The sequence below is a fragment of the Sprattus sprattus genome, assembly GCF_963457725.1.
Source record: "Sprattus sprattus genome assembly, chromosome: 4".
Classification (NCBI taxonomy): domain Eukaryota; kingdom Metazoa; phylum Chordata; class Actinopteri; order Clupeiformes; family Clupeidae; genus Sprattus; species Sprattus sprattus.
The window spans coordinates 1,866,908-1,891,239 of NC_137923.1; the positions used below are offsets into that span (position 1 = coordinate 1,866,908).

A 24,332-nucleotide genomic window follows, 5' to 3' on the forward strand; every position below is an offset into this window, starting at 1 on the left:
TTAAAGGGGGGTTGGGAGGGGGGGGGGGTGGGTGGTAGAGCAGCTGGTGAGAGAGACCTGTTTACTGTTGCCGTTGCTGCTGGAGGAAGAGGAAGACGAGGAGACAGATGAGGAGGTAGGGCCAGGGGTGGTGGTGGGGGAGGTGGGGGGAGAGGTGACCGACGACGGCCGGGGCGGGAGATGAGGCTTGACCCGCTTCCGCAGAGATGACACCTTCGGAGCCTTGGACTCGGGAGGGGGGGCTCGTTTGGAGGGGCTGCCCCCTGACTGGGAGCTTTCAGAGACCGACCTCTTGACCTTAGAGCCTCCCCTTGGAGATGAGGGCTGCTCGGGGGGAGGTGGTCCTGATGTTCCATTGGGTCCCAGATCACTGATGGTGGACTCCAGCTCCTTGATGGTCTCCTCCAGGCTATCAAGGGTCTTGAAAGTGTTCTTCCGGATCTCCTCGGTCCGTCTACTTTGGGTTGGAAGCGCGACTTTGGGGGTAGATGGACTCGGTAACGAAGAGGGAGTCTGGTTAGTCCTGGATTTGCGTTGGATCTCAAACCTTTTGGTCTCCTTCAACTCCTTCACCGTGCCATTGGGCTCCTCTTCGTCCTCGTAGACCACGACCTGCAGGGTCTTCTTGCCTGTCTTGGTCCCTGTGCGCAGTGCCAGCCCTATGGCGGCCAGCTGCTTCTTTGGGAATTTGAACTTAAACTTTTTCTTGGCGTCTTGCTTCGGGTCGTTTGGAGAGGGCTCGGTTTTAAAGCCGTGATCCAGATCAGGGGATGAGGGCTCTCTTGGGCTAAGGGGTTTACAGATCGCAGTGGCAGGCCTTTGATTGTTAGGTTTTACCTCAGCTCCGTCTGTTCTGGAAACATCTAAGCCAGTTACCTCTCTTCCCTTGGCCTCTCTGCTGGCTCTCTCCTCCTCCTCCTCCTCCTCTTCCTCGGCCTCCTCATTCTCCTCCTCGATCCTTTCCTCTGTCAGCATCCGCTCCAGCTCCTCCTCGTTCTCGAAAATGGTGGACAGCCGCTTGTACGCCTGGCGAATCTCCATGGGCTCGTCGAAGATGATGATGACGGGCTTGCGGTCGAAGCCACAGTCCTCTGGCGCGTAACAAGTTTGGTCCATACCTACTGTGACCGTCTGGACCTCGCCGCCCTGGCTCACCAGCTCCCTGTACTCTCCACTGGACAGAGCCTGGACTTTGGTCTGGGTGATCATGAAGGCGATGCTGTCTGTGGATGGGGGAGGGGGACCTTCATCTGGGAGGTCTGGGCTTAAACCTGCATCCTCTGTGTACCTCACTCTGCCCTTACAAGACCTCATCACCACCTCCTCATTGACTGGGCTCTCCTTGTCCAATGAGGTGGTAGCATGCTCACTCTGAATGCCGTTCACTAGCTGCTCAGTAACAGCACCCTCTTTAGCAGGTGGGGCTTCCCTCTCTTGGGCAGCCAGTGAAAGTACAGGTTCTGGTGTGCCTTGCTCTTTGTTGGGACACTTCTCCATGTCAGGACAGGCCGGCCGTGGCCCGGTCACATCTGTGTGCCGTGTCGAGGGCTGCATGCTTTGGCTTTGGCTTTGGCTTTGGCCTGCTGGGTTATGGGACACTGTGGGGAATTCATCTGATGTTAATAACTTTGGCTTCTGGGAAAAGTCAAAAGCATTCGCATGTGCCACCTTGGGTTGGGAAAGGGTTCGACCCCTGCCTTCCTTTTGCTCTCCTGTGTCTGCTGCTGCGGGACGCTCATTGGAAATCTGTCCAGTGACGTAATATACCACCTGACAAGACACAAAGATCACAGCACCCTGAAAACAATGCCAATACCAATAAAACATGATGGTGTGGTTTTCCAAAGGAAATAAAAGTAAGGGGAAAAAAAGACAGGAAATGGACTATTTACCCTGGAACCCTGTGGAGTGGCATCCTTGACATCCTTAGTTTGGTTTGTCTCTTCACCCGGGAGAGCCGTGGTCTGCTAGGATAGTTTTTGAGCACAGCATTATTGAGTCAAATGTTGTTCTACTAGGCTGTACTTGGGAAGAATGAGGAACGTGCCCGACTTAAAAAAGGCACTACAAACCAACGTTCTTGTTTCAGCAAAGAAATGTGACAAGCTTCCTGAAGCTTACTGAACACGATGCACTAAACTACACAACCTTCACATTTCAGTCTGACGGACACCAAATGATGCAGGAAAAAAATGAAAATGACAATTTCATCAGAAAGGGTGGAAGGCAGATAATCCTGCTGAAAATTAGGAATTAGGATTAGGAGAAAGAGCATGACTAATCATGCCATTCCAGTAAGACATAAGGGTGTTAGAGAGTGACATGACCTCATTGCAAACATGTCATTGGAAAAAAAAACATTGGATTACATCCTCAAAGTAACAAAAGCAGAATGTTTTTTTCTCTGATCCTGAGAGCGGAAACTGTAGAAAAAGAACAGCGTTTTTAGACAGTAAAAGTGCACTGACATAGCGATGTCTCATTCAAGGAAAAAAAGAGTGTTTGCTTTAAAAGAAAAAAGGGAAACAACTCAAGTGTTGAGCACAGTTTTAAAAGCGGTTAGTGGCAAATCAGCATTAGTGGCACATTCAGTGATGGGCATCAGGCATCCTAACTCTAAGGAACTAAAACTACAGCCAGGCGGGAAGGTTAGGGCAGCGTGGGCGACTCTCCTCTCTGCACTGGTGCCAGTGAGCACAGAGGGCAGTTAGATGGCACTACACCCGTTACCTTTGAGTCTCGGGGTGTGTTGGGGGCTGGGGACTCTGGCTCCGGCCGTTCTGGCTCAACATGTGAGAGGTCAACAAAACATTTGGCCTCTAACTCTTTAACGGTGCACCTCTCAAACACCTGAAGGGGTTACAGGACAAAGCTGGTTAGGCCCTTGTGGACACATTTTAGGATAAAATGTCATATGAAAATTCACTCTGAATGTCATTTTTTGTCATTTTGATGTTGAATTTTCATATTTAATGTGTTTACATTTAAGATGTTATTTAAGCTATGTGAAAATACAGAGGTCAATATGTTAGAATACAAAGAATTCACCAAGGACCAGAAACGAATAAAGAGCATTTCATTAATGAGTCACAAATCTGCTGTTCACCCAGCTCACCAAAAGAGGGCAGTATAACCGTAGCAAAAAGGAATAAGCCAAGAGTCACTGGTGTCACCGTGCATGCAGTGCAATGAACATTTTTATCATTTCCACTTCTTTGACTGTTACCTCGTCCTGCATCTTAAGTATGTGTGTGGGTGTGTGTATATGTGTGTACGTGTGTTGGTGAGAATGTGTCATTCGGTGTATCAGTTCCCTGTCTTGCAGTGTGTAGTTGGAGATCATTAGGAGATAGGCCCCTGATAGTTTCACCCACCTGCAGTTCCGCCATGATCTTATCTCCCTCGTCATCCTCGTCGTGCTCATCCTCCACCACCGGAGGTGCCAATGCTGCCGCCACGACGGGTGGTGGGCTCTGTGGCTTGGGCTTGACCTCTGGGGGCACTTTCAGTGCTTTGGGTTGCAAAGGAGGCTCCTCCTCTCCCTCCTGAAATCACAACAAAAACAAAACCCTCTCGAGTGTGACCTTCTCCCCCTCTCCATCTGAACCATCGTCAGGCAGATACTATTTCAGCAGGCGGTCATTCCAGACGGCAGTGAGTGTGCAGGAAGTAATACTCTGGGCAAGCATGACACAACGCCTGGGGCAAACTGATTTTGCAACCCTTTTATGAGGGCTTCTTCTGATGTACTGTGAACAGGTATGTCTGGGAATGCTTCTTGAGTGACTCAACAACTCATGTCATTTCTGTAGAGACATGCTTTCAAACACACACACTTATTAAACTATGTTTATATCCGTAAAGACATTATCTATGTCGATCGGTCAATCATTTTTTTGTGGTAACACCACATGGAAACCAAACACACACACTTATTTAGCAGGTTGTTTTAAACTATGTTTATATCCGTAAAGACATTATCTATGTAGATAAAGTCAATCATTTTTTGTGGTAACACCACATGGAAACCAAACACACACACACGCACACACACACACACACGCACACACACACACACACACACACACATACACACACACACACAGACACACACACACACACACACTCACACGCACACACACACACACACACACACACACACACACACACAAACAGGGCAACATACCTCAGTGGAGGCAGACTCCTTCCTGTTGTGAGAGGTATATATGACCTCTCCTGACCTCCCGGTGGTGAGCCCACTTCCGCTGGGGAAGAACCGGCGTGGCGGGGGAGGGGGAGGAGACTTGCTGGCCTTCTCTGCTGAGTTAGCCTTTGCTCTGTCAACACTGGGCCTGTGGGGCTTCTCCATGGCTGGCTTCTGTGCTCGCTCCACCGAGCCAGGCGCGACTGGTTTTTCAGCAGCAGGTTTTGGCGGCAGTTCTGACAGAGGGGTGCGACAGACATGCACAGTGAGCCACACACACACACACACAAACACACACACACACACACAAAAGGGACAATGGGTGTTTACTTGGGCGTACCTTTTCCTTTGCAAAAGCGACAGTTTTGAAAGCTTTGTATGCGAAAACGTACAATGCTAAATGGAGTTTTTAAAAGTACCTTGATTTTATTAAACTAAGATGTGGATATTTGTTACCTTCAGCAGGTCTTATTTAAGTTTGAATTAAGTTGAGGCACTATTTAAAGGGTTTTTACTAAACCCTCTTCACATTTTGTCTTCACATTCTGTATACACCCAGTGTCCTTCGCTAAACCGCCAAAATGAAATAAAACACGTTTTTAACACCAAATCTATTTTGCTTGAAGTAACAACTTGTCATTCTCCACAAATGGTTAAACACAGTGGCCAGTCATTTTGACCCCAAAGACCACAGAAGGGTTAAGAAACTTTTGAAGGGTCTCATGTTCCTACCAGGAGCGGAAGCTGCCGGTAAGGGGGCATCCACCTCATCCGGTGGGGCCTCCAGTGGCATCTCCCCCTGGCCTGGCACCTCCAGGCTGGGGATGGCCTGCATCAGGCTGGCCTGGGTCTGGTGGAGAAGCCTCTCCATCCCCGCCACATCAGGCTGGGCCTCCTCCTCTTCTCCTTCCTCCTCCTCCTCTTCCTCCTCCTCCTCCTCCCCATGCCTCTCTGGAGCTGATGGCTGCGGACAACAAAACACTATTAATCACCTGCAGCTCGAGACATCCACACCATCGTGAGGCCTTAAAACTACCAACTGGTTCTTTATGAGCGCTGATGGCTGCAGTTCCCATGTGACTGGATCGGCAGCACTGATCCGTGGCCACACATACTCATACAGAGGACAACACGTCCTTAGGTGGTTGCAGCATTAGACTGGTCATAAACAGAGAGCGGGCTGGGTGCAATCTGATTGGCTAAGCTGCTCCCTTGCCTACCCATATCTCATGCTTACCAGGCTACTTTTACGAATAAACCCTGTGGTAAGATACTGTTGCTACAGTGCACTATGCATACACCGTCTGCAACTTTTCGATAGTATTGATAGTCCCCCCCTCCGTTTTTCCACATTAATGTGCTTTATGCAGGGCAGTATCCTGCTTGTGTCACATAGCTGAGAGATGCTATTTTTTATTTTATTTCCATTTGCCTTATTCAGTTAGGATTGCCGTCATGTATTATAACCACAGATGGAGCGACGACAACAACATGGCGCACAACATGATTCGGGTGCAGAGTATCAGAGAAATCAGATGATAAATAGGGATAACTCCCGTCACCAAGCATGTATCTCATCCTTGAAAGCCTCTTAAAATAGCTTAATAACAGGCAAAGAGCCTAACTATTAGGATATTTCTTCACAGGCACTGCAATTTGTTTTGATGCTGAGTATAATCCAGACACATGCACCCCTTTTCATTCCATCCGGAGTCACACACTGCGTGACCTGTGCATGTGGACTCGTTAACAGCTGCACTGACCTCTGCGTTGGCGCTCCTGTGTCTCGGGCTGCCCCTGCTACTGGGGGGCTCCTCTGTGCTGACGGGGGGTGGTGTGGCAGAGCCGCAGCTGTTGGCCGCGCTGGTGGTGGTGGCGGTGGAGGAGGAGCCCGGGTTGCCCAGCGCCTCTTCCACCGTGGCCCTGAGGAGCGAGTCCCTCTTCTGCTGCGCTGGGCTGTTCTCGCGGCTGCGCGGGCTGACTTTGGCCACGGTGGGGGCGTCCCGCGCGTGCGTGGGGGTGAGCGGCGGGCTGGCGGCGTGGTGGCTGAGGCTGGCCGAGTGCTGGCAGACGGGCGCGGCCACCGGCGAGCTGCGCACGCGATGCACCACCATGGGGGAGGAGGGGGTGAGCTCGGAGCGGATGGCGGCGCCCGGGGAGCGCGGCTGCGGGGTGGGGGAGCCCCGGGAGGAGCCCGAGGAGTCGGAGCCCGCGGGTGCCGCCTCAGCCGTGCGCGCCCTGACGGGTTCGGGAGAGGGCACGACACCCTCCGTGGCAAATCTGTACGGAGGCACAGTTGACAGTTGACAGTTGACACAGGAAGAGTTATAACTCTAAGCAGCCCATGGCACTAGGCACTATTTGAATATTTCAGCTGTTAACTCACAAATGATAACTCACAGTATGTCATACTAGACTACTCATGTCCACACTTGCTTGTCTCTGTCATAATAACTCCTCCTGACAACGTCTCATCCAGAACAAGACTGCACTAGCTCTGTGATCTACAGCTTGCCCCTCTGATGCTACATAACCACCACTCATCATTTGAAGCTTAAGTCTCTTAGCAACCATTCTGTCACCCCCCCCCCCACATCTATCCCCCTCTCCCACATCTATCTCCCTCTCCCACATCTATCTCCCTCTCCCACATCTATCCCCCTCTCCCACATCTATCTCCCTCTCCCACATCTATCTCCCTCTCCCACATCTATCCCCCTCTCCCACATCTATCCCCCTCTCCCACATCTATCCCCCTCTCCCACATCTATCCCCCCCTCCCACATCTATCCCCCTCTCCCACATCTATCCCCCCCTCCCACATCTATCCCTCCCTCCCACATCTATCCCCCCCTCCCACATCTATCCCCCTCTCCCACATCTATCCCCCCCCCCACATCTATCCCCCCCTCCCACATCTATCCCCCTCTCCCACATCTATCTCCCTCTCCCACATCTATTCCCCCCTCCCAAAGGCACCTCCTCAGGCAGCTCAGCGTCTCCGTCAGGGCCTTGACTCTCTTCAGCATGCTGTCCATCTTGTGCGGCTCCTCTTTGAGGAAGCGCACGGCCTCCACCTCCACCCTCAGCACCGCACGCATCTTGGTCTGCAGCGCCGGGTACTCGCCTGAGGAGGGAGGGCACAGGCCAGTCACATGAGTCACATGACAACACTACTTATCGGCTGGCGCCAGAAGCATGCTAACACTTTTAGAAGAAAAAAACCTGCAGGCATACAGACATTTCTGTTTTTTTAAATGTTGTTAAGATCAATCCATGTTTGGATAGGGTTGGTCATGATTTTTACAACTTTGCCTATTTTGCCAATGCACGTATAGTTTTAAATCTAAATCTAATGCAGTGCTATGTTTTTTATTAGCAAGGTTTCTGTGCAGTGTTTATGGACAGTCAGCTACTACATTCCAACATTGGTTTAGGCAGTGCAAGTACAGATGGCCTCCCGGTTTTAAGCCCTTCTGTCAGCCATCTGTGAAAATGCCAATGTTAGCTCGAAGGTAAGTGCTAGCCCTGATTCACACAGTCACCTTTGAGTCCAGCCAAGGCCTCCCCCACTTTCCTCAAGTTGACCGCACCCTCCTCCACATCCTTCAGTGTGATTGGCCGTGAGGTGGTGCCTGAGGTGGAGTCTCTCTTCAGCCTCTCCACGTTCTTCTCCAGCTCCCTTTTTGAGGTCACAAGAAAAAAAAAGCAGCAGCAGCATCATCATCAGCAGCTGAGCCTCTCCCATCACTGCATGCATCTCTCAGGCCACCACACACTGCCGACTCCACAAACAGGTCACCACATCACCCGCCTCCTTCAAAACACTCCGCATGAGAAAGACCATCGCCATTTGGTTGTATAAGGGATTAAAAGTAGAAGAATGACAAAAATAGTTTGTCAGAGGGGGGGAATGCATCTCTCCAGAGGATTATCTCCACATGAGGTAAATGTATGTCAAACAGTAGATGAAAAGAACAGATTTAGTGGGTTTTTTCCCCCTTCCTTGGCCACAAGCCAAACACAGAGTCACAGGGGAGATATTCCCACTGTCAAAGTTTTGTTGACAGAGGTGTGTGTGAGTGTGTGTGTGTGTGTGTGTGTGTGTGTGTGTGTGTGTGTGTGTGTTTGTGTTTGTGTGTGTGGGAACCTGTTTGACGTGCTCAGGTGGAGTCTGTTGACAAAAAGTCTCAAAGGGAGCAGCGTTAGCAGCTCAGCCGTCTGTGGAGTCACAAGGCCAAAGAGCAAACAGCTCGAGACAATACCTCACAAAGGAACCTAAGCAGGAACCTAACGCAGTTCCTTTTCGAGGGACACACACTTCACTTCCTGCCAGATAGGCCGGGCCATCCATAGCTGGCTAATTCCGGCTATCTACTGGGAGACTATAGTGTTTTGGCCCAGAGGAGCCATGCGTGCGATAGCTTGCTCTGCAGAAATGCTGATGTTGTTGCTCAGTGGGAAGGGCGTGTATATTTGTTTGTACATGTAGGCCGGGCCCTCTGGGGTGCCCATGGGGTTGTGCCCGGGCCAGATGTGAATACATGTTCAGACAGTGAGCATTGACATGGCACAACGTCTTCCACTTCTTTTTCATGAACTGTGCTTGCAGTGAAGTGAAATGAGAAACTTAGAAACACACTTTGGTTTAAACAAATATGCACTAGTGAGCGTAACCTCTTATCAGCGCTGTTTATGTCCAACCTCTTGACACTTCTTTTTTTAAAGCAAAACACCATCTAAACAAGAACCTCACGTTTGGTTTCTCTTGATTAAAACAAGATGAGGTTAAAAACCCAACGGCCCTGACTGCACCAGACTCACACACACACACACACACACACACACACACACACACACACACCCACACACACACACATACACACACACACACACACACCCACATACACACACACACACATACACCCACACACACACACACACACACACACACACACACACACACCCACATACACACATACACCCACACACACACACACACACACACACACACACACACACACACACACACATACACACACACACCCACACACACACACACACACACACCCATCTCTGGTGGGACTTTCTGCTGGAGCTGTGGTGTGGGATGAGCACTGGCACGGTGCCAACAGATCTGGCGCTGGGGTCGGCTATCTCAACCTCTCATTTCCTGACATGTCTGCTCTCTCCGAGATGCGGAACCAAACAAACATTTATCACGACGCTCTCTGCGGCCGGGCACCGCCGTAATTACCCTGTGTGTAAATCGGGGAGAGAAAACCGTGCTTCGTTCACATTGAAAAGGAAAGCATGGGCTTGACAAATCACCCAACCGTTACGGCAACCAGTGGCCGTCGTAATTACCGCTCCGCTTCTCCAGATGGTAACCTTAGATCACACGTTTGATTTCGGCAGCGCACACAGCTGGGGGACACAGAGGGGCCGCCGGGCCCCGCCATTCTTTATGCTTTGGCTCCATTTCTGCCCTGTCACCGGCTAATGGCTTCTGAACAAGCTAACAAAGCTGTGCCACAGTACTTAAGCCGTCGCCCCTGTGAGGGGCCGCGCTCCTTCATTAACCATCTCGAGAGGGTCTTAATTACGCTATTTAAGAGGAAGCTCGTTAAGGTTGATCAACCCTACTAATCACCATTTCAGGTGTAAATCAAAACCATTTTAGCTTGGAAAAGCTATTTATATTAACAAGAGGAACTGGATTGATGTATTGCTGTCCTTATAGGCAACATAGACCCTCCCACTTTGCCGTCTACAGTGTGCATTTATGGGCCGGGTCCTTCTACAGTAAGACGCAGGTACCTTGGTTACTGGTATGAAAGACTATGACCTGTCTGCAGCATACACTTTCACAGGTGACGGCAGTCAGGAAGCGGCTCTTCTTACCCCAGCTGGATGAGGACGTTCTCCTCCATGGCCAGGTACATGTGTCTCTCCTGGTCCACCTGGGACCTCTGTCTCTGCACTGGGTCCTCCAGGTGCCTCAGCATGTCGGTGAACCTGCCTGTGATCTCCTGCTCGGCCCGCCTGAGCATAGCCTTCATGGAGTCCTGGTTCTGGAGCTGGTAACGGGCCACACATTAGCAATCAACACCAACGCTTAGATGGTAGAATTAGACCATGACAGCCCATATATACATGTATATCCAAATCACATTCATGCCCTCGGAGGGCTTGCTTTCACTTGCCATTTGGCATTGAAAAATATGCTCCTACTTTAACGGTCAGTATGATGGTAATGTCTTGTTTATTGCATGTGTGTGCTGCCTGTCTCTGGTCATGTATCTTCAATGTGACCTGTGAAGGCTAAGGCCACTTGGGGCAGAGTGTGGCTGTACCTGAATCTGCCTGAGCTGGTGGAGCTGCAGACGGAGGTCGGACACGTTCCTCCTGACGTAGGTCAGCATGGACTGCATCTCGGTGTCTTTGGCGGACGAGTGGAGCACCACGGCCATGGAGTCAGGCTGAGGGGTGCAGCTCTTGGGTACAGGAGCAGGGGACGCTCCTGGACAAATGGAGACCCAGGGATAAGGTTTAAAGCTTTGACAATTTCACAGTGTTTAAAAACCACATGGAATGTAGATGACCCACTGCGTAATTGTCGAATAGCTGACATGGCTAGCTAGCCTAGCATACTTAGCATGTTATCTTCTCACAAACTGTGTGAGGGCTGTATGAAAACAACTGCATTGACCAGTTTCATTTGCATGCCAAGAACCACCGGAACATATACTCACCACCACTATTAACACTGTTAGCAGGAGATGCTGTTCTCACCGGCCTCTCACTGAAATGGGTTTAAAAGCAAAGATCTTTTTACAAAACAAGACAAAGCACTAAGGTGATAAGCATTCATTATGCAGTAGGTATAAGCAGTGAGCCGTAGGCATTGTTCCTATGATTGGAGAGAAAGGTGTACAGGTGATTGTACAAAGATTACCTGGTAGGGTCTTTGGCTGCACTAGTACTTGGCCCCTTTAAAAGTGCATGTTGGACAAGCCCAGTCAAACTGGCTATCTGTTTCTCCATGGCCTTCATTCGCTCACTGCCCAACACCAGAACACACACAGACAGTCTCAGTGAGTTAACACCTCTCAAGTCAAAGTCAGTTCAAAAATAACTCTGCACCACCACCACCAACCACTCTGTCAATATTTCCTCTACACTTATACGCTGTTCTCTGGTGAGCTTTGCGGTTCCTGCTTGATGTCAGTGCCATGAACCACACGAAGATATTAAGGTTGGATGCCATTCTGAGGGGCCTAGCTCGCGACACATCTACATCGCTCTCTGTCACGCTCCAGCGGAAAATAACGGTGCGTAAATGATCTGCCAGAGTTCACCACAACAATATCATCCTGTGTCTGTGGGGGGATGCTAGTAGATCACTGAAGGAAAGTGAGTACAGAAAAACATATGACTCCCTCTCTTCTTTTGACCCTATTTGTACAAAACCACCACAAGCAGTGAGGGGGGTCAGACCAGCATTTCAAGTGAGCACATAAAAGCCGCCGCAAAGGTTTAGGAACCACAAAGGAATCCATTCTAAGGTAAATACGGCTCCCCGGTAGCTTTGAGGCTGTTTACTGTACATTCTCTCGGGCTGGGTTACACTGTATCACATTGCTGTAAACATGAAAAGTGCCATTGTGCTAGACCACACGCTTCTGAAAAATGCCGGTCTGAACTTAGATGGCTCCTTGAGATTCAAGACGACAGCTCATGTTTACACACCTGGTATGGGGGTCACCGGGAGACGGCACGCCACTCTGGAACGGCCTGGTACCGTGTCCCGGTGGAAGGTCCACGAACACGGGGGAGCCCACGGCTCCGTGCACACCACCAGCCACTCCCTCCATGGGCCCGTTGCTGTTCTTCCGGAAAGACCTGCGCACGGGCGAGCCCCTCTCCACCGGCACCCCCTGGGGGGGCACGTCAATCATCCTGACCTCGTTGACCCGGTGTGGGGACGGCGGTTGTGTCTTCCCCCCCAGTGTGGCCATTGGGTTCTCGGAGTACTTGCGCGACTTCTGCCTGTAGAGTGAGTGCTGCTGCTGCTGCTGTTGCTGCTGGAGGGCCCCATCCACCACATCTCCGGGGCCGTGGGAGCCCTGGGTCGAGGACACGCTCAGCCGGCCCTCTGGGAGCCCGTAAGGGTCAAACAGAGCCACGCTCTTGCTCCCACCCAGGTCCTCGTCTGGCTTGACGTCACGGCGCTCCAAGATGGCGCTGGAGCAGGGCGTAGCTGAGCGGCTGGTGGGCTGCGGCGCACTGGAGAGCCGCTCGCGGGGCAGGGTGACACTGCCGGGCATGGGCACAGAGGAGCGGGACGGCCCGTACGGGATGCGGGAGGGGGAGGAGGGCATGGAGCGGGCAGTAGGGGGCGACATGGAGCCCTGCAGGGCGTGGAGGTTGCTGATTGGGCTGCCAGGGGCCTGCCGCAGGGGGTTCTGGCCGTCTCTGCTGCCATAAAGCTTCTCTCTGTGGATCTGACAACAGCAAGAAAGAAAACAGATGCTTTCATTCATTGCTGACAGACAGACAGGCAGGTAGACAGACAGATAGACAGACACATAGACAGACAGATAGACAGGCAGATAGACAGGCAGATAGACAGACAGATATACAGGCAGATAGACAGATAGTGATTGACAGGAAAACACCTTAGATAAACTGACAGAAAGAAACAAAACAAATAATTGGAAAAATGTTCACCTTCTTTCGGAACTAAATATAACTGGGCCATATCTATGGTGCATGACCTATTCGAAAAATGAAGAGTGACTCGATACCGAAATGCCCTTTGCAGCTTTTCAGGCAACAGGCATGGACAAGACTTGCAAGCTGCAGAATGGCAATTACGTGCAAAGACAAAAATGCCCTCTCTCACGCAGCTGTTAAAATGTGAAAAATGATTATCACTCCTGGTTACGTTAAAGGAGAAATATGCCTCATACCAAACACTGCTGAGCATTGCTTTTTCAAAAGAGAGCCAGAGAACTCTCAGAATGATGTACCTTGTGAAATCATGGCAAAAGAAAAGAAAGAACAAAGGAAAGAGAGCACAGAGTAAAAGAAAAAGAAAGAGAGAAAGAAAAGGAAAGAAAGGAACAGGGTGAATCTGGTGGGAGCGTGAGCAAAGCCTCTGCCCAAACCTGTCTGTGCTCAATGGCCATGCAGAGAGGCGCTGGGATAAAGCAGAGGGGCAGACTGTGTGTGCAGGTGTATGATCACCTTCAACACCTTTAACAGGGGGAACAACAGTACCTCCACCACTGACTGTCAAATACACTCATTAATAGATGATCACCTTAAGCACCTTTATCAGGGGGAAACACCACTACCTCCACCACTGACTGTCAAATACACTCATCAATAGATCATTAAAAAAATTAACTTTGTGCAGATGAAATGGAGGACGTGCACAAATGGCTGCCAATGTTTTATCAATTTATGTACAGTTCTTTTGGAGAAGTACATATGGGAGTGGTACACATAACAGGAGTACTGCTTCTAGTCTAATGGACCCTGCTCCCAAATGTACTGATGCTCCACTGTAAATAAGAGACAAAAGGTTTATACTCTGGAAATCTCTATGACGACTTCAGCAGTGTTTCTTTTGAGAATCTCAGGCCTGGTTCTCTGAAACGACGCAGTTTTATTTGAAGTTAATGAAAGAAGATTGCGAACACAAGGGAGAGATAGGGTTTTACGCACACTCCAATGGGAGGAGGCATATTTGAACAAGTGGAAACAGGTTTCGGTTACTGCAGACACCGTACTGTTAAAATGGTGACCACTCTCGCAATTGCTGGCTGCTGAGTGTGAAAACAGAGGGATCTCTCACCAATTGACTGGGGGAGCAAAACCACACAGCCACACCTACATAAACACAACCCAAACAAAAGAGGCTGCAGTAACCATAAATACACCTATTAGTGGGAGGCCATGCCTAACGCACGGAAGAACAAGCCCTCCTTCTCATGTTGTGTGAAGGTTGATTCAAAAAGAACTAACTTGAGACTTAAGTGTCGTTTACATGGAGCCTAGTTTGTCAAACTGATACGGATAGCTAATACAGATAGCCCTATCATCCATACGAACACTCTCTATCCGCACCTCGTTTCTGCAACGATCGCAGTCCGGGGTAGAAAGTGAGTAGATTTGAATCGGTACGGGGGCTGGTGTTCGTCTGCACGGTTTCACGCAACCTGATGACGTCACTGCCCCACGTGATCTTTTCCGCCATCTCCAACCAGTATATAAATAACTTGTTCTCCCTCAAAATCTCACTCATGGTGGGCCTCGAATTCACTTACATTAACCCAGTCTTCTGATTTTTGATTAGCCCCCTATCTTGATCTAATTCTTCTTATTCAGACGTAACATAACTTTCATGACCAAAAATATAAATTGGCCAGCGATTTAATTTGCTTTTTTATTCATAAATGTATGTAAAATGCTCAGAGCAATGCATCATGGGAGATGGGATGACAGACATGTCATGTTACTGTTCCAAACTCTTTATTATCAATAGAAAAAAGAATTCATTTTCGCATATCCTTTAGTCTGACCACTGATTTTATTAACCATCATAATGTAATGTTGTTAATTGGAGCTTGAATGTCTTGTGTAATTTGTTTATCCGTTTGCTGCTTCCTTTACCTTGTGCTTTTGAGTCTCTTCTTCTAGGTTTTTCACGTTTTTTCAGTTGTGTAAATAAAGCGCTAAAGCGCCACCCACAGGCGTGAGGTATGTACTACAGTCGGTTCACCGCAATCTGCTGCCTCCGTGTTTACGCAAATCTCTCGTTGCCAGCCTCCGTATGTACGAAATTAAAAGATTCGATTGGTGTGAAAAGTAAATCCGATTCGGAGGCCCTAGACTTCGTGTGCATTGCACCTTAGCTGTCTGGCTACTATGCTTTTAGACACGGCTCGGCACCGGCCACTTTGGACAATATGGTCATTGATTTGGGGCTTTGGAAACACTTGATGAGCGGGTCTATGCCTGTTTGTTTTCTCTCACATGGGGCTGGTCTAGAACACGCGCACACACGCACACACGCACACACACACACACACGCACACACACACACACACACGCGCACACACGCACACACGCACACACACACACACACGCACACACACACACACATACACACACACACACAGGACACACACACACACACACAAACAGGACACACACACACACACACACACACACATGCACACATACACACACTGACACACACACACACTGTCACACACACACAGGACACACACACATACACAAATCGTCCCTTTGTTGCATCAGACTACTCATTGAATGTTTATTGAAAGAGGCTTAGTGTGTTTCTGATATTAAGCTTCCTGCACAGGGGTGAGGAATAGCAAGGTATGTCCATAATTAGAGTGGTTTCTTTAATAAATCAAGTCAAGTCAAATACCAGGGAATCTGCAGGCAGCTGAGACAGTCCCAGGCCCATGACCCAAGTCTATTCTATTGAAACTAATCTAGCACGCTGACACTCAATCAATAGTGTGCCAGCTTGGCCCTTTAAAGATTTCCTAACTCAATCTCCATTAACATAGGGTGATAGGCATCAGCACAGCCAAGCTGTTAGCACGGAAAACTAATGTCTCAGCACCAGGCACTGGAGTCAAGACCAGCACATCTACTGCATCCATGCAGAAACACTGACTTCCACACACAGACTCCAGCCAGCACTCTTGCCCCTCAGGCAGGAGGGGGCATATCAGGGAGGGAGGCCCCAGCTCCAGCCAGCACGCTTGCCCCTCAGGCAGGAGGGGGCACATCAGGGAGGGAGGCCCCAGCTCCAGCCACTATCCAACTCCTACCAAGCCCTAACCTCAACACAAATCAGGTGTGGGTTCAAGCAACACAGGGTCCTTTTTTTCCTGTATGTATAATCAAATCTACCGGTGAATGCTACTCCTCTGGTCTAAAAAAAAATACGCGAGAGATTTTATCCAACTGACAAAATGTCATGAGGGACACCCCTGATAATATACAAGTTGGAAGTCAGGCAGAAAGGTGGGATGGAGGAAGAATCAGACATGACGGATGTTACGAAAAGAAAAAGAAAAAGAAAAGATAAACAGAAAAGTTATGAATAATAAGCACAACATCCATGGGATACGCGCATCCTGGTGGACAAAAAAGACGAGTTACTTGGGCCTGCAAATCAGTCATGCAATAAGGAGCTGACACAAGTTTGAACTTCACAAGAAGGTCAGATGAGAAGGGCCTAGGGGATGAAACTCTGGATGACTGAGTGGCACGCAGATAGGCATGATCAAATACAAAAATGTTAATCCCATCCAGTATCCTCATCAGAGAGCCAGCGGAGAGATTTGCTGTGCCGGCTGACATGTTCACCATACGCTTCTACCACATCCAGCTAGGGTGGAAGACAATCCTGACGCACCATCTGACATATTGAATATGAACTGAACTAATTAAAAGGGAACTCCAGAGACAAACAACAGAATTTCAAAAGTTGTTGCTTCTTCAGCAAGAACGTGTCGTGACTATTTTGGAAAGTAGGTTAATCTAGAAGAGGATACATGTCCAAATCCTGGCAGGATGTGTTCATAATTTGCCTGGATTACAAACATGACAGTCCATTATTGCATGACTGCCAGGATTTAGCAGTAGCTTCCTGTAGAAAGGTCAACTATGTAATGGAACAACCTCCATGGGTTTGCTTATTTCTGAATGAGCAAGACATCTTCTAAATTACCAGTATTCCCTCTTGAATGAAGATTACTACTAGATATGAAATGATATAAACATGCTTTATGGGTTGATAACATTGTAACAGCACAACTAATGTTATTACAATTTCCTGTGTTTTAGAATCAATATGAAGTGTACAAGTCAGGCGCTCAGGGCAATCATTTGAACAGATATGGTCTTAATTATCCCTAACGAGCACCACCTCATTTGAACAGATATATCACAGACAGTGGTCTTAATTAGTGGGGAAACGAGCAGCACCTCACCTAACACAGAGGCCAAGGAGTCTCAGCAACAAAGCTAAAGAGAGACCTTTCCTGTCACTCTGTCTTCAAAAGTAAATGTATCAAATAAATGTCTCTCAAGCGAATATCTCTAAAAATTACCCAAGGGTAAAAAGGTGGATGATTCACGCTAATCGCTGCTTGGAAATTGGGATCAATCTAGCTAGAACATTCTGAATAGAAGAGAAACCACGTGGTGTTCACCTTCTCCTGTTAGAGTGTGTTGAGTCAACTGATGATTAACCCAGAGTGACAACACAGCCCACCCCTCTGAAGGATCTACCCTGGAAGGAACAAATACAGCCCGGCTTTGAATCCCCCCCGCTGCTGCCCAGACAGTGTGGAGGAAAACACACAATCCCTGAAGAATGGTGTGAGGTTTTCACAAAGAGACAACTGCATCTTGGGAAGCTGCATTTGTCCAGGATTAACGTACAGAAAATGAGAAAATGAAGGTTAGAGCACTCAGGCGTCACACTTTTCCGGTGTGTTTGAGAAAGAAAGAGAGGAAGAGAGAGAGCGAGAGAGAGAAAGAAAGAGAGAGAGAGAGAGAGCGAGAGAGAGAAAGAAAGAAAGAGAGAGAGAGAGCGTGAGCTAGAGAGAGAGAGAGGTAGGCATCAGCGACTTACCCTCACGTCTCCGTTGTTGGGCTTTGAGTTGTGATTGAAGGCCTGGGCCGGGTCTTTGTGATAGACTTTCAGACATGAGTGAGGTGTGATGTTCCTGCAGAACACACAAGCAGGGTGAGACATGATGGCAGTGGAGGACTCATTCACCTCACTTGAATGTGTTTGCATGCAGTTGTGTGTTTGTGAGTACACAATGGGAACAATGGTGACTATTCATTTGTACTTCGATGTGCCATTCTCACACTGACAACATTCCACCGCTTTTACACGGCGCTTCGATTAGATCGTGGTTCGACCGTATGAGCGTGATGACACATAAGCAAGCAATATCAGTTCATCGCATCGCAGGAGACGTTTTCTTACTGTGACGCACTGGCACCACTGAAAATCAGCCCTGGCTATTGATGACAAGCCCAGATACATCAATCCCTCAACCCCGCCTGGGGACTTAACTATTCTTCGGGCCGCCCAGGCCAGGCCCAGCCCAGGCTCAATGTTTTGAACAACACAGAGATGAGGGATTACACCCTCCACCCCTCCTTCTCCTCCCCCCCCCCCATTTCCTGTTGGCTTGTTTGGAACTCCTCTGAAGAGCGGAGGGTGTGGTGCCGAGGACACTCCCTGGAGTCCGCACACGTTCAGACACAGGCCCTCGTCTCCGCTCGGCTGGCCGTGGGGGTTGGGGTTATGGTTGGGGTTGGGGCTGAGGAGGTGAACTGGTGTCACGGAGGCTTTTTGGACATCTAAATGCCTCGTTAATTGTGGTTTGGCTTCCTGAGGCAAGGGGCTGGTTTCAAAATGTCAGCTATTTGAAGCAGTGGCTCTTGATGCGTATCCTTTTTTTTTTTCCCACAAGCTTCCAAACCGAGTATCGGTCATCCACTGCCTGACTGTGCAGCATTCAACAAGGTAGGACTGCAATAAACTGGCTCTTAAATCACTGACAAATAGATTTGCCCAACCCACTCACTGCATACCAAAACGTTGAGCATTACAATGGGGACTTTTTGTGTTTTTCTTTTAGCAAATCTATACATATGCTTTGTTGTTTTACAGAGGGAGTTCCAAAGGACGAAGAAAGTTCACAGCAAGTTGCATGGGGAACATAAAGCCCTACTGTCTGACAGTGTTGTGTCATTGTTTGCAGACAAGGGAATGCACACACACACACACACACACCCACACACACACACACACACTGTACCGAGGCGTATTGTGGTAGGACTTGTTTGGACAGAACTGTCAGTGTGGGAATTTGACCATGATTGAGGTGAAGGAGAGGAGAGGAGAGGAGAGGAGAAGTAGCCCCGACCACTTTCTGGCTTGATGCCCATGGAGGACACAGGTTCGATTCCAGCCTGATGTAATTTCTCCTGTCCACTCCCCACCTCTTCTCCCTCTCATTTCCTGTCCCACTCTTCACTTTAACTATCGATTAAAAGCAACAAAAAAAAATCTTAAAAAAAAAAAAAAAAGCATGCTGTCCAGCTCACCTGACGTCAGTGAGCTCGTAGTAGATGTTCCTCATGTCGTCCTTGATGTAGACGGCCACGCTGGGAGAGTCCAGCATCTTCATGTTGAGCTGCTGGGGGAAGGCACTGACAAACAGGGCCCGGATGGTGTCTCCCCCAGTGATCTCGTTGGGCATCCGAATCTGCTTAGTCTCCTCTCCATACTGCAGGTACAGAACACCTGAGGGCGAGCACACCAGTCTGGAGTCAGTGGTGTCTCATACACAAACATGCACACACCCACACACAGACACACACACACGCACACACACGCACACACACGCACACAGACACACACACACACGCACACACACGTGCACACACGCACACACACGCACACACACACACACAGACACACACACACGTGCACACACACGCACACACACGCAAACACACACACACACCCCCCCACACCCCCCCACAAAGCAAATGACACAATTCAGTTCAATTTAATTGATTATAAAACTCCACTAAGAACTGTCTAGGTGAGTTCTCAAATTTCCAAATTCCAACAGCAGTAATTGAACTTGTTGTTGGTTTGTTGGCCTGTTGTGGCTTGTTAAGTACGGTTTGATGAGTAAGGCATAACACATCGAGAAGAGAGAAACGGAAAGAGCAGGATGGAGGGGCATGTACAACACAAGAGCAGACAGCATAAGCTCAGAGCAATGATAACTGACAGCAGCCACAGCTCGCTGCGTTCATTTGTGTACTCTCTAAAAACAGTCCATTACAGTCTTCCTCAAAGACCTTTCCGGCGCAGACTGCTATGTTAGCAGTATGATTTAAACTCAAGTATTTTGCAGAGATATGTTTTTCAGTGGACCACTTAATTGCATGGCAATAAAAGCTACCAGATGTTGCTGAAATATATCTGTGTGAGTCTGAAGGCTCCATCGGAGAGACAGCATATCCCTCTAATAATGATGCATATTAAAGTCAAAAAGAGGTTCCTGTTTGCTGGGAAAAATAGTCTCATGGTTTACTGCGGACATGTTGATATTGCAAATAGTTTTAATTTATGTACGTCTTAACTAAATGGGCGCTGCAGTTTGAGACTTTCCATTCAAGCGGACTTTGCGAGACATGCAAGTCCATTCGGAAAAACCACAATGAGATCTTATTGAAAGGCTGACTGTGGCTTCACGTTTGCTTGGAATTAAATCCCAACACTGTGGAGTGAAACCGGAGCCAGTGCCCTTTTCCTTAAAAAAAAAAATCTCCAAACTGTTTTTGACTTGCCTTGCCATTTCGCTGCACAGTAATATGGAATGTTATCATAGAATGTTATGAGGAGAAACTGTAAGGTTATGCTGGATTTTACAACGGATTTTAGCCAATCACAATCAAGGATTTGAACAATCAGTTTTATAAGTATGATTTTAACATACTGAAAGAACTATTCTGCATATAAAATGGTTTCCCTGGTGCTGTAAGAATGAAAGCATATTCTATTGACAAGGCTGTTGTTGTGCCTTGTGTCATTGTAACTGTTCTGTTACTTGGTTACTTAACTATTACAAAAGTGAATAGGATGAAACCCATCAAGCCACAGCTCATCTAACATACCATAGAGTACTGAGAGTGAGTGAGCGAGCGAGTGAGCGAGTGACCATAGAGTACTGAGAGTGAGTGAGTGAGTGAGTGAATGAGCGAGTGTAGTATTGTGTGGTAAAGTTGAGTTGCTTACCCAGTGATCTGTCCTTGGTTTGGTTGGTTGAGCGCACCACCGGCAGGCTGGCTCTGGAGCGGGTGCCTCGGGTGAAGGCACTGGGGGAATCTCCTTCAGACATGGCCTCCAGAGACTCCAAAGAGGCCACAGACAAAGGCTCCCCCTGGTCCCCTATGCCAGGCTGGGGGCTTGGGCTGTGCTTAGGGAGTCTGACCTGGAGGGGTGAAAACACAAGTTGCTTTATTAATGGAACTTCACCTCGGCACACTACACAAACAAATCAGCTGTTGGAATATTCCGGTGCACTGAATTTGGAGTGGGGTAGATATGGTGAATATTTTTCGGAGTCATTATTAAAAGCGTTTGGTCTAATGCCACAGAACAGATGGTATCTTTCCTTATCCAGACATCCCAAAAACATTCCTTGTGTTTACCACAACTGGACGCTACAGAAGTACCCATTTAAACCAAAATATCTACAATCAACATAAAACTCAAACAGTTATAACAAATTGGATTTATATCAAACAGAAACTCGTTTCATTTCGCTGTTATAACTTTATCAAGAAGATCTATATTAAACGCCAATAGGCTTAATAAACATAGCAGACACATATACACAGAAATCATACAGTACATATACTGTCTTTGCTCGTTGTTATTCCGTGTGTGATTATATACATAACAAAAAATTATCCGTGTCGTCAACAAGTCCAAACGTGAAATAGAGACTCGCCAGGCCGGAGTGTCGGCCTGCTTCCTTGATTGTCTTTAGAATAAATCAAAAAATTCCGTGGGTAAACGTTATCCCAAGAATGGAAACAGTCCTCTTCAAAATCTAAAAAAAATAGCAATGCATTGGACAGGAACAAAATACCGCTTTTCTCACCAGATCCCGAGCTGAATGAATTCCTCCTTATTTGTAGGCCTATCACTTTAAATAGGTAAGCTCCTGGGTTGCAAAGAGGCAGGTGAGCGCACAAAAGGGGGAGGTTTGTTTTTTTTTGTTTGATATAATAGAATTTGTTATACCATGCTAAATCCAACTCTCTACCAGAGGTGTATTTAATATGCTTGGGGCTGGCAAGAGGCAGGCAGCCTCGATGTAATAAAGACTTATTGGTAATGTCAACACAGATTAATGGAATGAATGAGTTGGTTGTTTGTAGGTGGTATGGATTATATGTGGTATATGGTTTATTGTCAAATTACAACCAGCAATTCATCTTTTGAATTGTAAAAATAATTGAAGATGTGAAAGGTCAAAATTGTGGATGTGTGTTTGTATTTGGGTGTCGGAGTGATATTTTCATTATTTAAATTCCATGAGAGAAACTGATAAAGACTTCTGGTTATAGGCAGCAGCACCATGGCTATTAATGGCATCTGAAGGGGAAAACATGAAGGAACAAATTGATAGCATAGTGTGGTCTCACACCATATACACACACGGTCAGTGCATCATAAATACGCATACCTTCTAAGCAGTCGGTGTTGCAATATAACCTCAAAGTATGGTTTGCAACAGTGCACAGACTAATTGGAATCACACATACACACGGCTGAGATGAAACATGGATTCTGCCATGCGAATGATAATCTCTCCTGTGCTGGTGTCGTCATGTTTTAAAAGTTGGGTACTTCAATGCAGTTCAAAGTGATCCAAATAAAAGAAAACAGCCAGCCACTGCTCTGAGATCTGTTTTTTTTTTGCCTAAGAGGTCGTCTGTCAAAGGCAGAGGCTGCTTTCCGAGGCCGTAGGGAGAGGCAAGAAGAGTGAAGAACACAAACTGTCAACACCTCTTTCAGTCAATTACCGTTTAACCCCGTCACCTTACATCTGTACAGAAGGGCAAAAACACCAACAAACACACGACAATAACAAAAACAAGAAAAACAAACAAAAAAAAACATTTCATGCTTAATGGCAGAGATAAGATACATATGCCAAATCTGGCATGGATATTTGTTTCTTTTTTTGACTGGATAAGAAATAAAATAAACACTGTACAAACAGAGAGCGTGGAGTGGAGCAGAGCGGAGCATAAACATCAGGACAAACCCAGGGAGGATGCAGATGGGTAGGCCTGCCTGCGCTCCCCCGAGGCGTCCTCCCATCCCCTCCACAGCGTGGAACAGGGAGGAAATGACACGCACAAAGCCCACACATGAGTCAGACGGTCTCATCAGGGCTGCGGTGCCGCGCTGACCTGCTCTGACACACACGCGGCTGCAGCACTACCTGAGGTGAACCCCCTGGGCCGCTGTGGTCCTGTCACTCAGCACCAACCCCCTACTCATCTTTATCGGGCGCTGCTCCTCCTACTGCCCTCCTGTGTGTTGTTCATAGGTACAGGAAAGATAAATGTGCCAGGCCACTAACTCAAAAACTAAATCACCAGGAGAGGAGTCCCCCATTCTGTCTGACCTTTAAGAGTGAGTGTAAACTGTACAGGGGACAGCATTATTTGATTTAGTGAACAAACATGATGTATACACATCTGAGTGAATAAATGTGATGTGTTCAACATTATCCGGCCTAAAATATATAATAAAAATTTCAATAAATAAATTAATAATATAAAAAAGAGATACAATTTCACACCTCTTTTCGCTCCAAATGAGAAATTGAGACCCGAGGCTTGTGTTGTTTACCAACTGCATGGTCAAGTAGACTTCAGATTATCCCAATCATTGGCAAAAACACAGCAAGAGCGCGACTCCAAGAGCGAACAAGCATCACTATGTGCGATTGCATAAATAACGTTTGCTATTCATGCATATTGTGCAATTCTGGGTCAAGTTTAGATTTGTCGAAGATGGCCTAATCTGTTTCATGACTTTAATTCCAGCTATTTCCATTGCTGAGGTTGATGAGCCAGATTATGTTTATTCAGTGGGCCAGTGTTTTCATGCAGTTGCCATGGCCGTGTGTAGCCCAGCGCCAGGTCTGACCCAACATGACAAGGAGTGAGGAGGAAGTTCACGGTGATTATCCCAAAACTCCAAGTGAAATGGGAGCGGGGGTGAATAGCTGGTCGGAATCTGAAGCCTCCAGAGTCACACCATCCTGCAGCAGCACACCTTGTCTTCTCCGCTGCACGTTTGCACTTCGGCGGTGCCAAACCCATCGGCCCCATCAACCTTTATTTGCACAGAGAGTGAAGAATGCATCTGCTTGACCCCACACCAGGTATTCCATCCAAATAGCGGTCGGGGCTGCAGCCGCAGCAGCTAGCTGAGAGATCAGAG

The 24,332-nt window shown here is 47.9% G+C and overlaps 1 protein-coding gene across 1 annotated transcript in view; it reads right to left on the reverse strand.

The window, feature by feature from the left end:
* Window positions 1-24,332, reverse strand: part of LOC308364480 (sickle tail protein homolog) — a gene marked incomplete at its 3' end in the record, with an annotated part of 39,598 nt that overhangs the window by 435 nt on the left and 14,831 nt on the right. The window contains exons 3-19 of the mRNA XM_080837614.1: window positions 21,099-21,294; window positions 19,391-19,589; window positions 17,898-17,991; window positions 11,957-12,711; window positions 11,163-11,267; window positions 10,960-11,009; window positions 10,561-10,727; window positions 10,109-10,284; window positions 7,750-7,886; window positions 7,184-7,331; window positions 5,968-6,484; window positions 4,937-5,168; window positions 4,187-4,440; window positions 3,375-3,545; window positions 2,731-2,850; window positions 1,893-1,967; window positions 66-1,770 (exon numbers count right to left, since the gene is read on the reverse strand). Of these exons, the coding sequence (XP_080693740.1) occupies window positions 66-1,770; window positions 1,893-1,967; window positions 2,731-2,850; window positions 3,375-3,545; window positions 4,187-4,440; window positions 4,937-5,168; window positions 5,968-6,484; window positions 7,184-7,331; window positions 7,750-7,886; window positions 10,109-10,284; window positions 10,561-10,727; window positions 10,960-11,009; window positions 11,163-11,267; window positions 11,957-12,711; window positions 17,898-17,991; window positions 19,391-19,589; window positions 21,099-21,294 (5,101 nt within the window). The remainder of the gene's footprint in view (window positions 1-65; window positions 1,771-1,892; window positions 1,968-2,730; window positions 2,851-3,374; window positions 3,546-4,186; window positions 4,441-4,936; window positions 5,169-5,967; window positions 6,485-7,183; window positions 7,332-7,749; window positions 7,887-10,108; window positions 10,285-10,560; window positions 10,728-10,959; window positions 11,010-11,162; window positions 11,268-11,956; window positions 12,712-17,897; window positions 17,992-19,390; window positions 19,590-21,098; window positions 21,295-24,332) is intronic.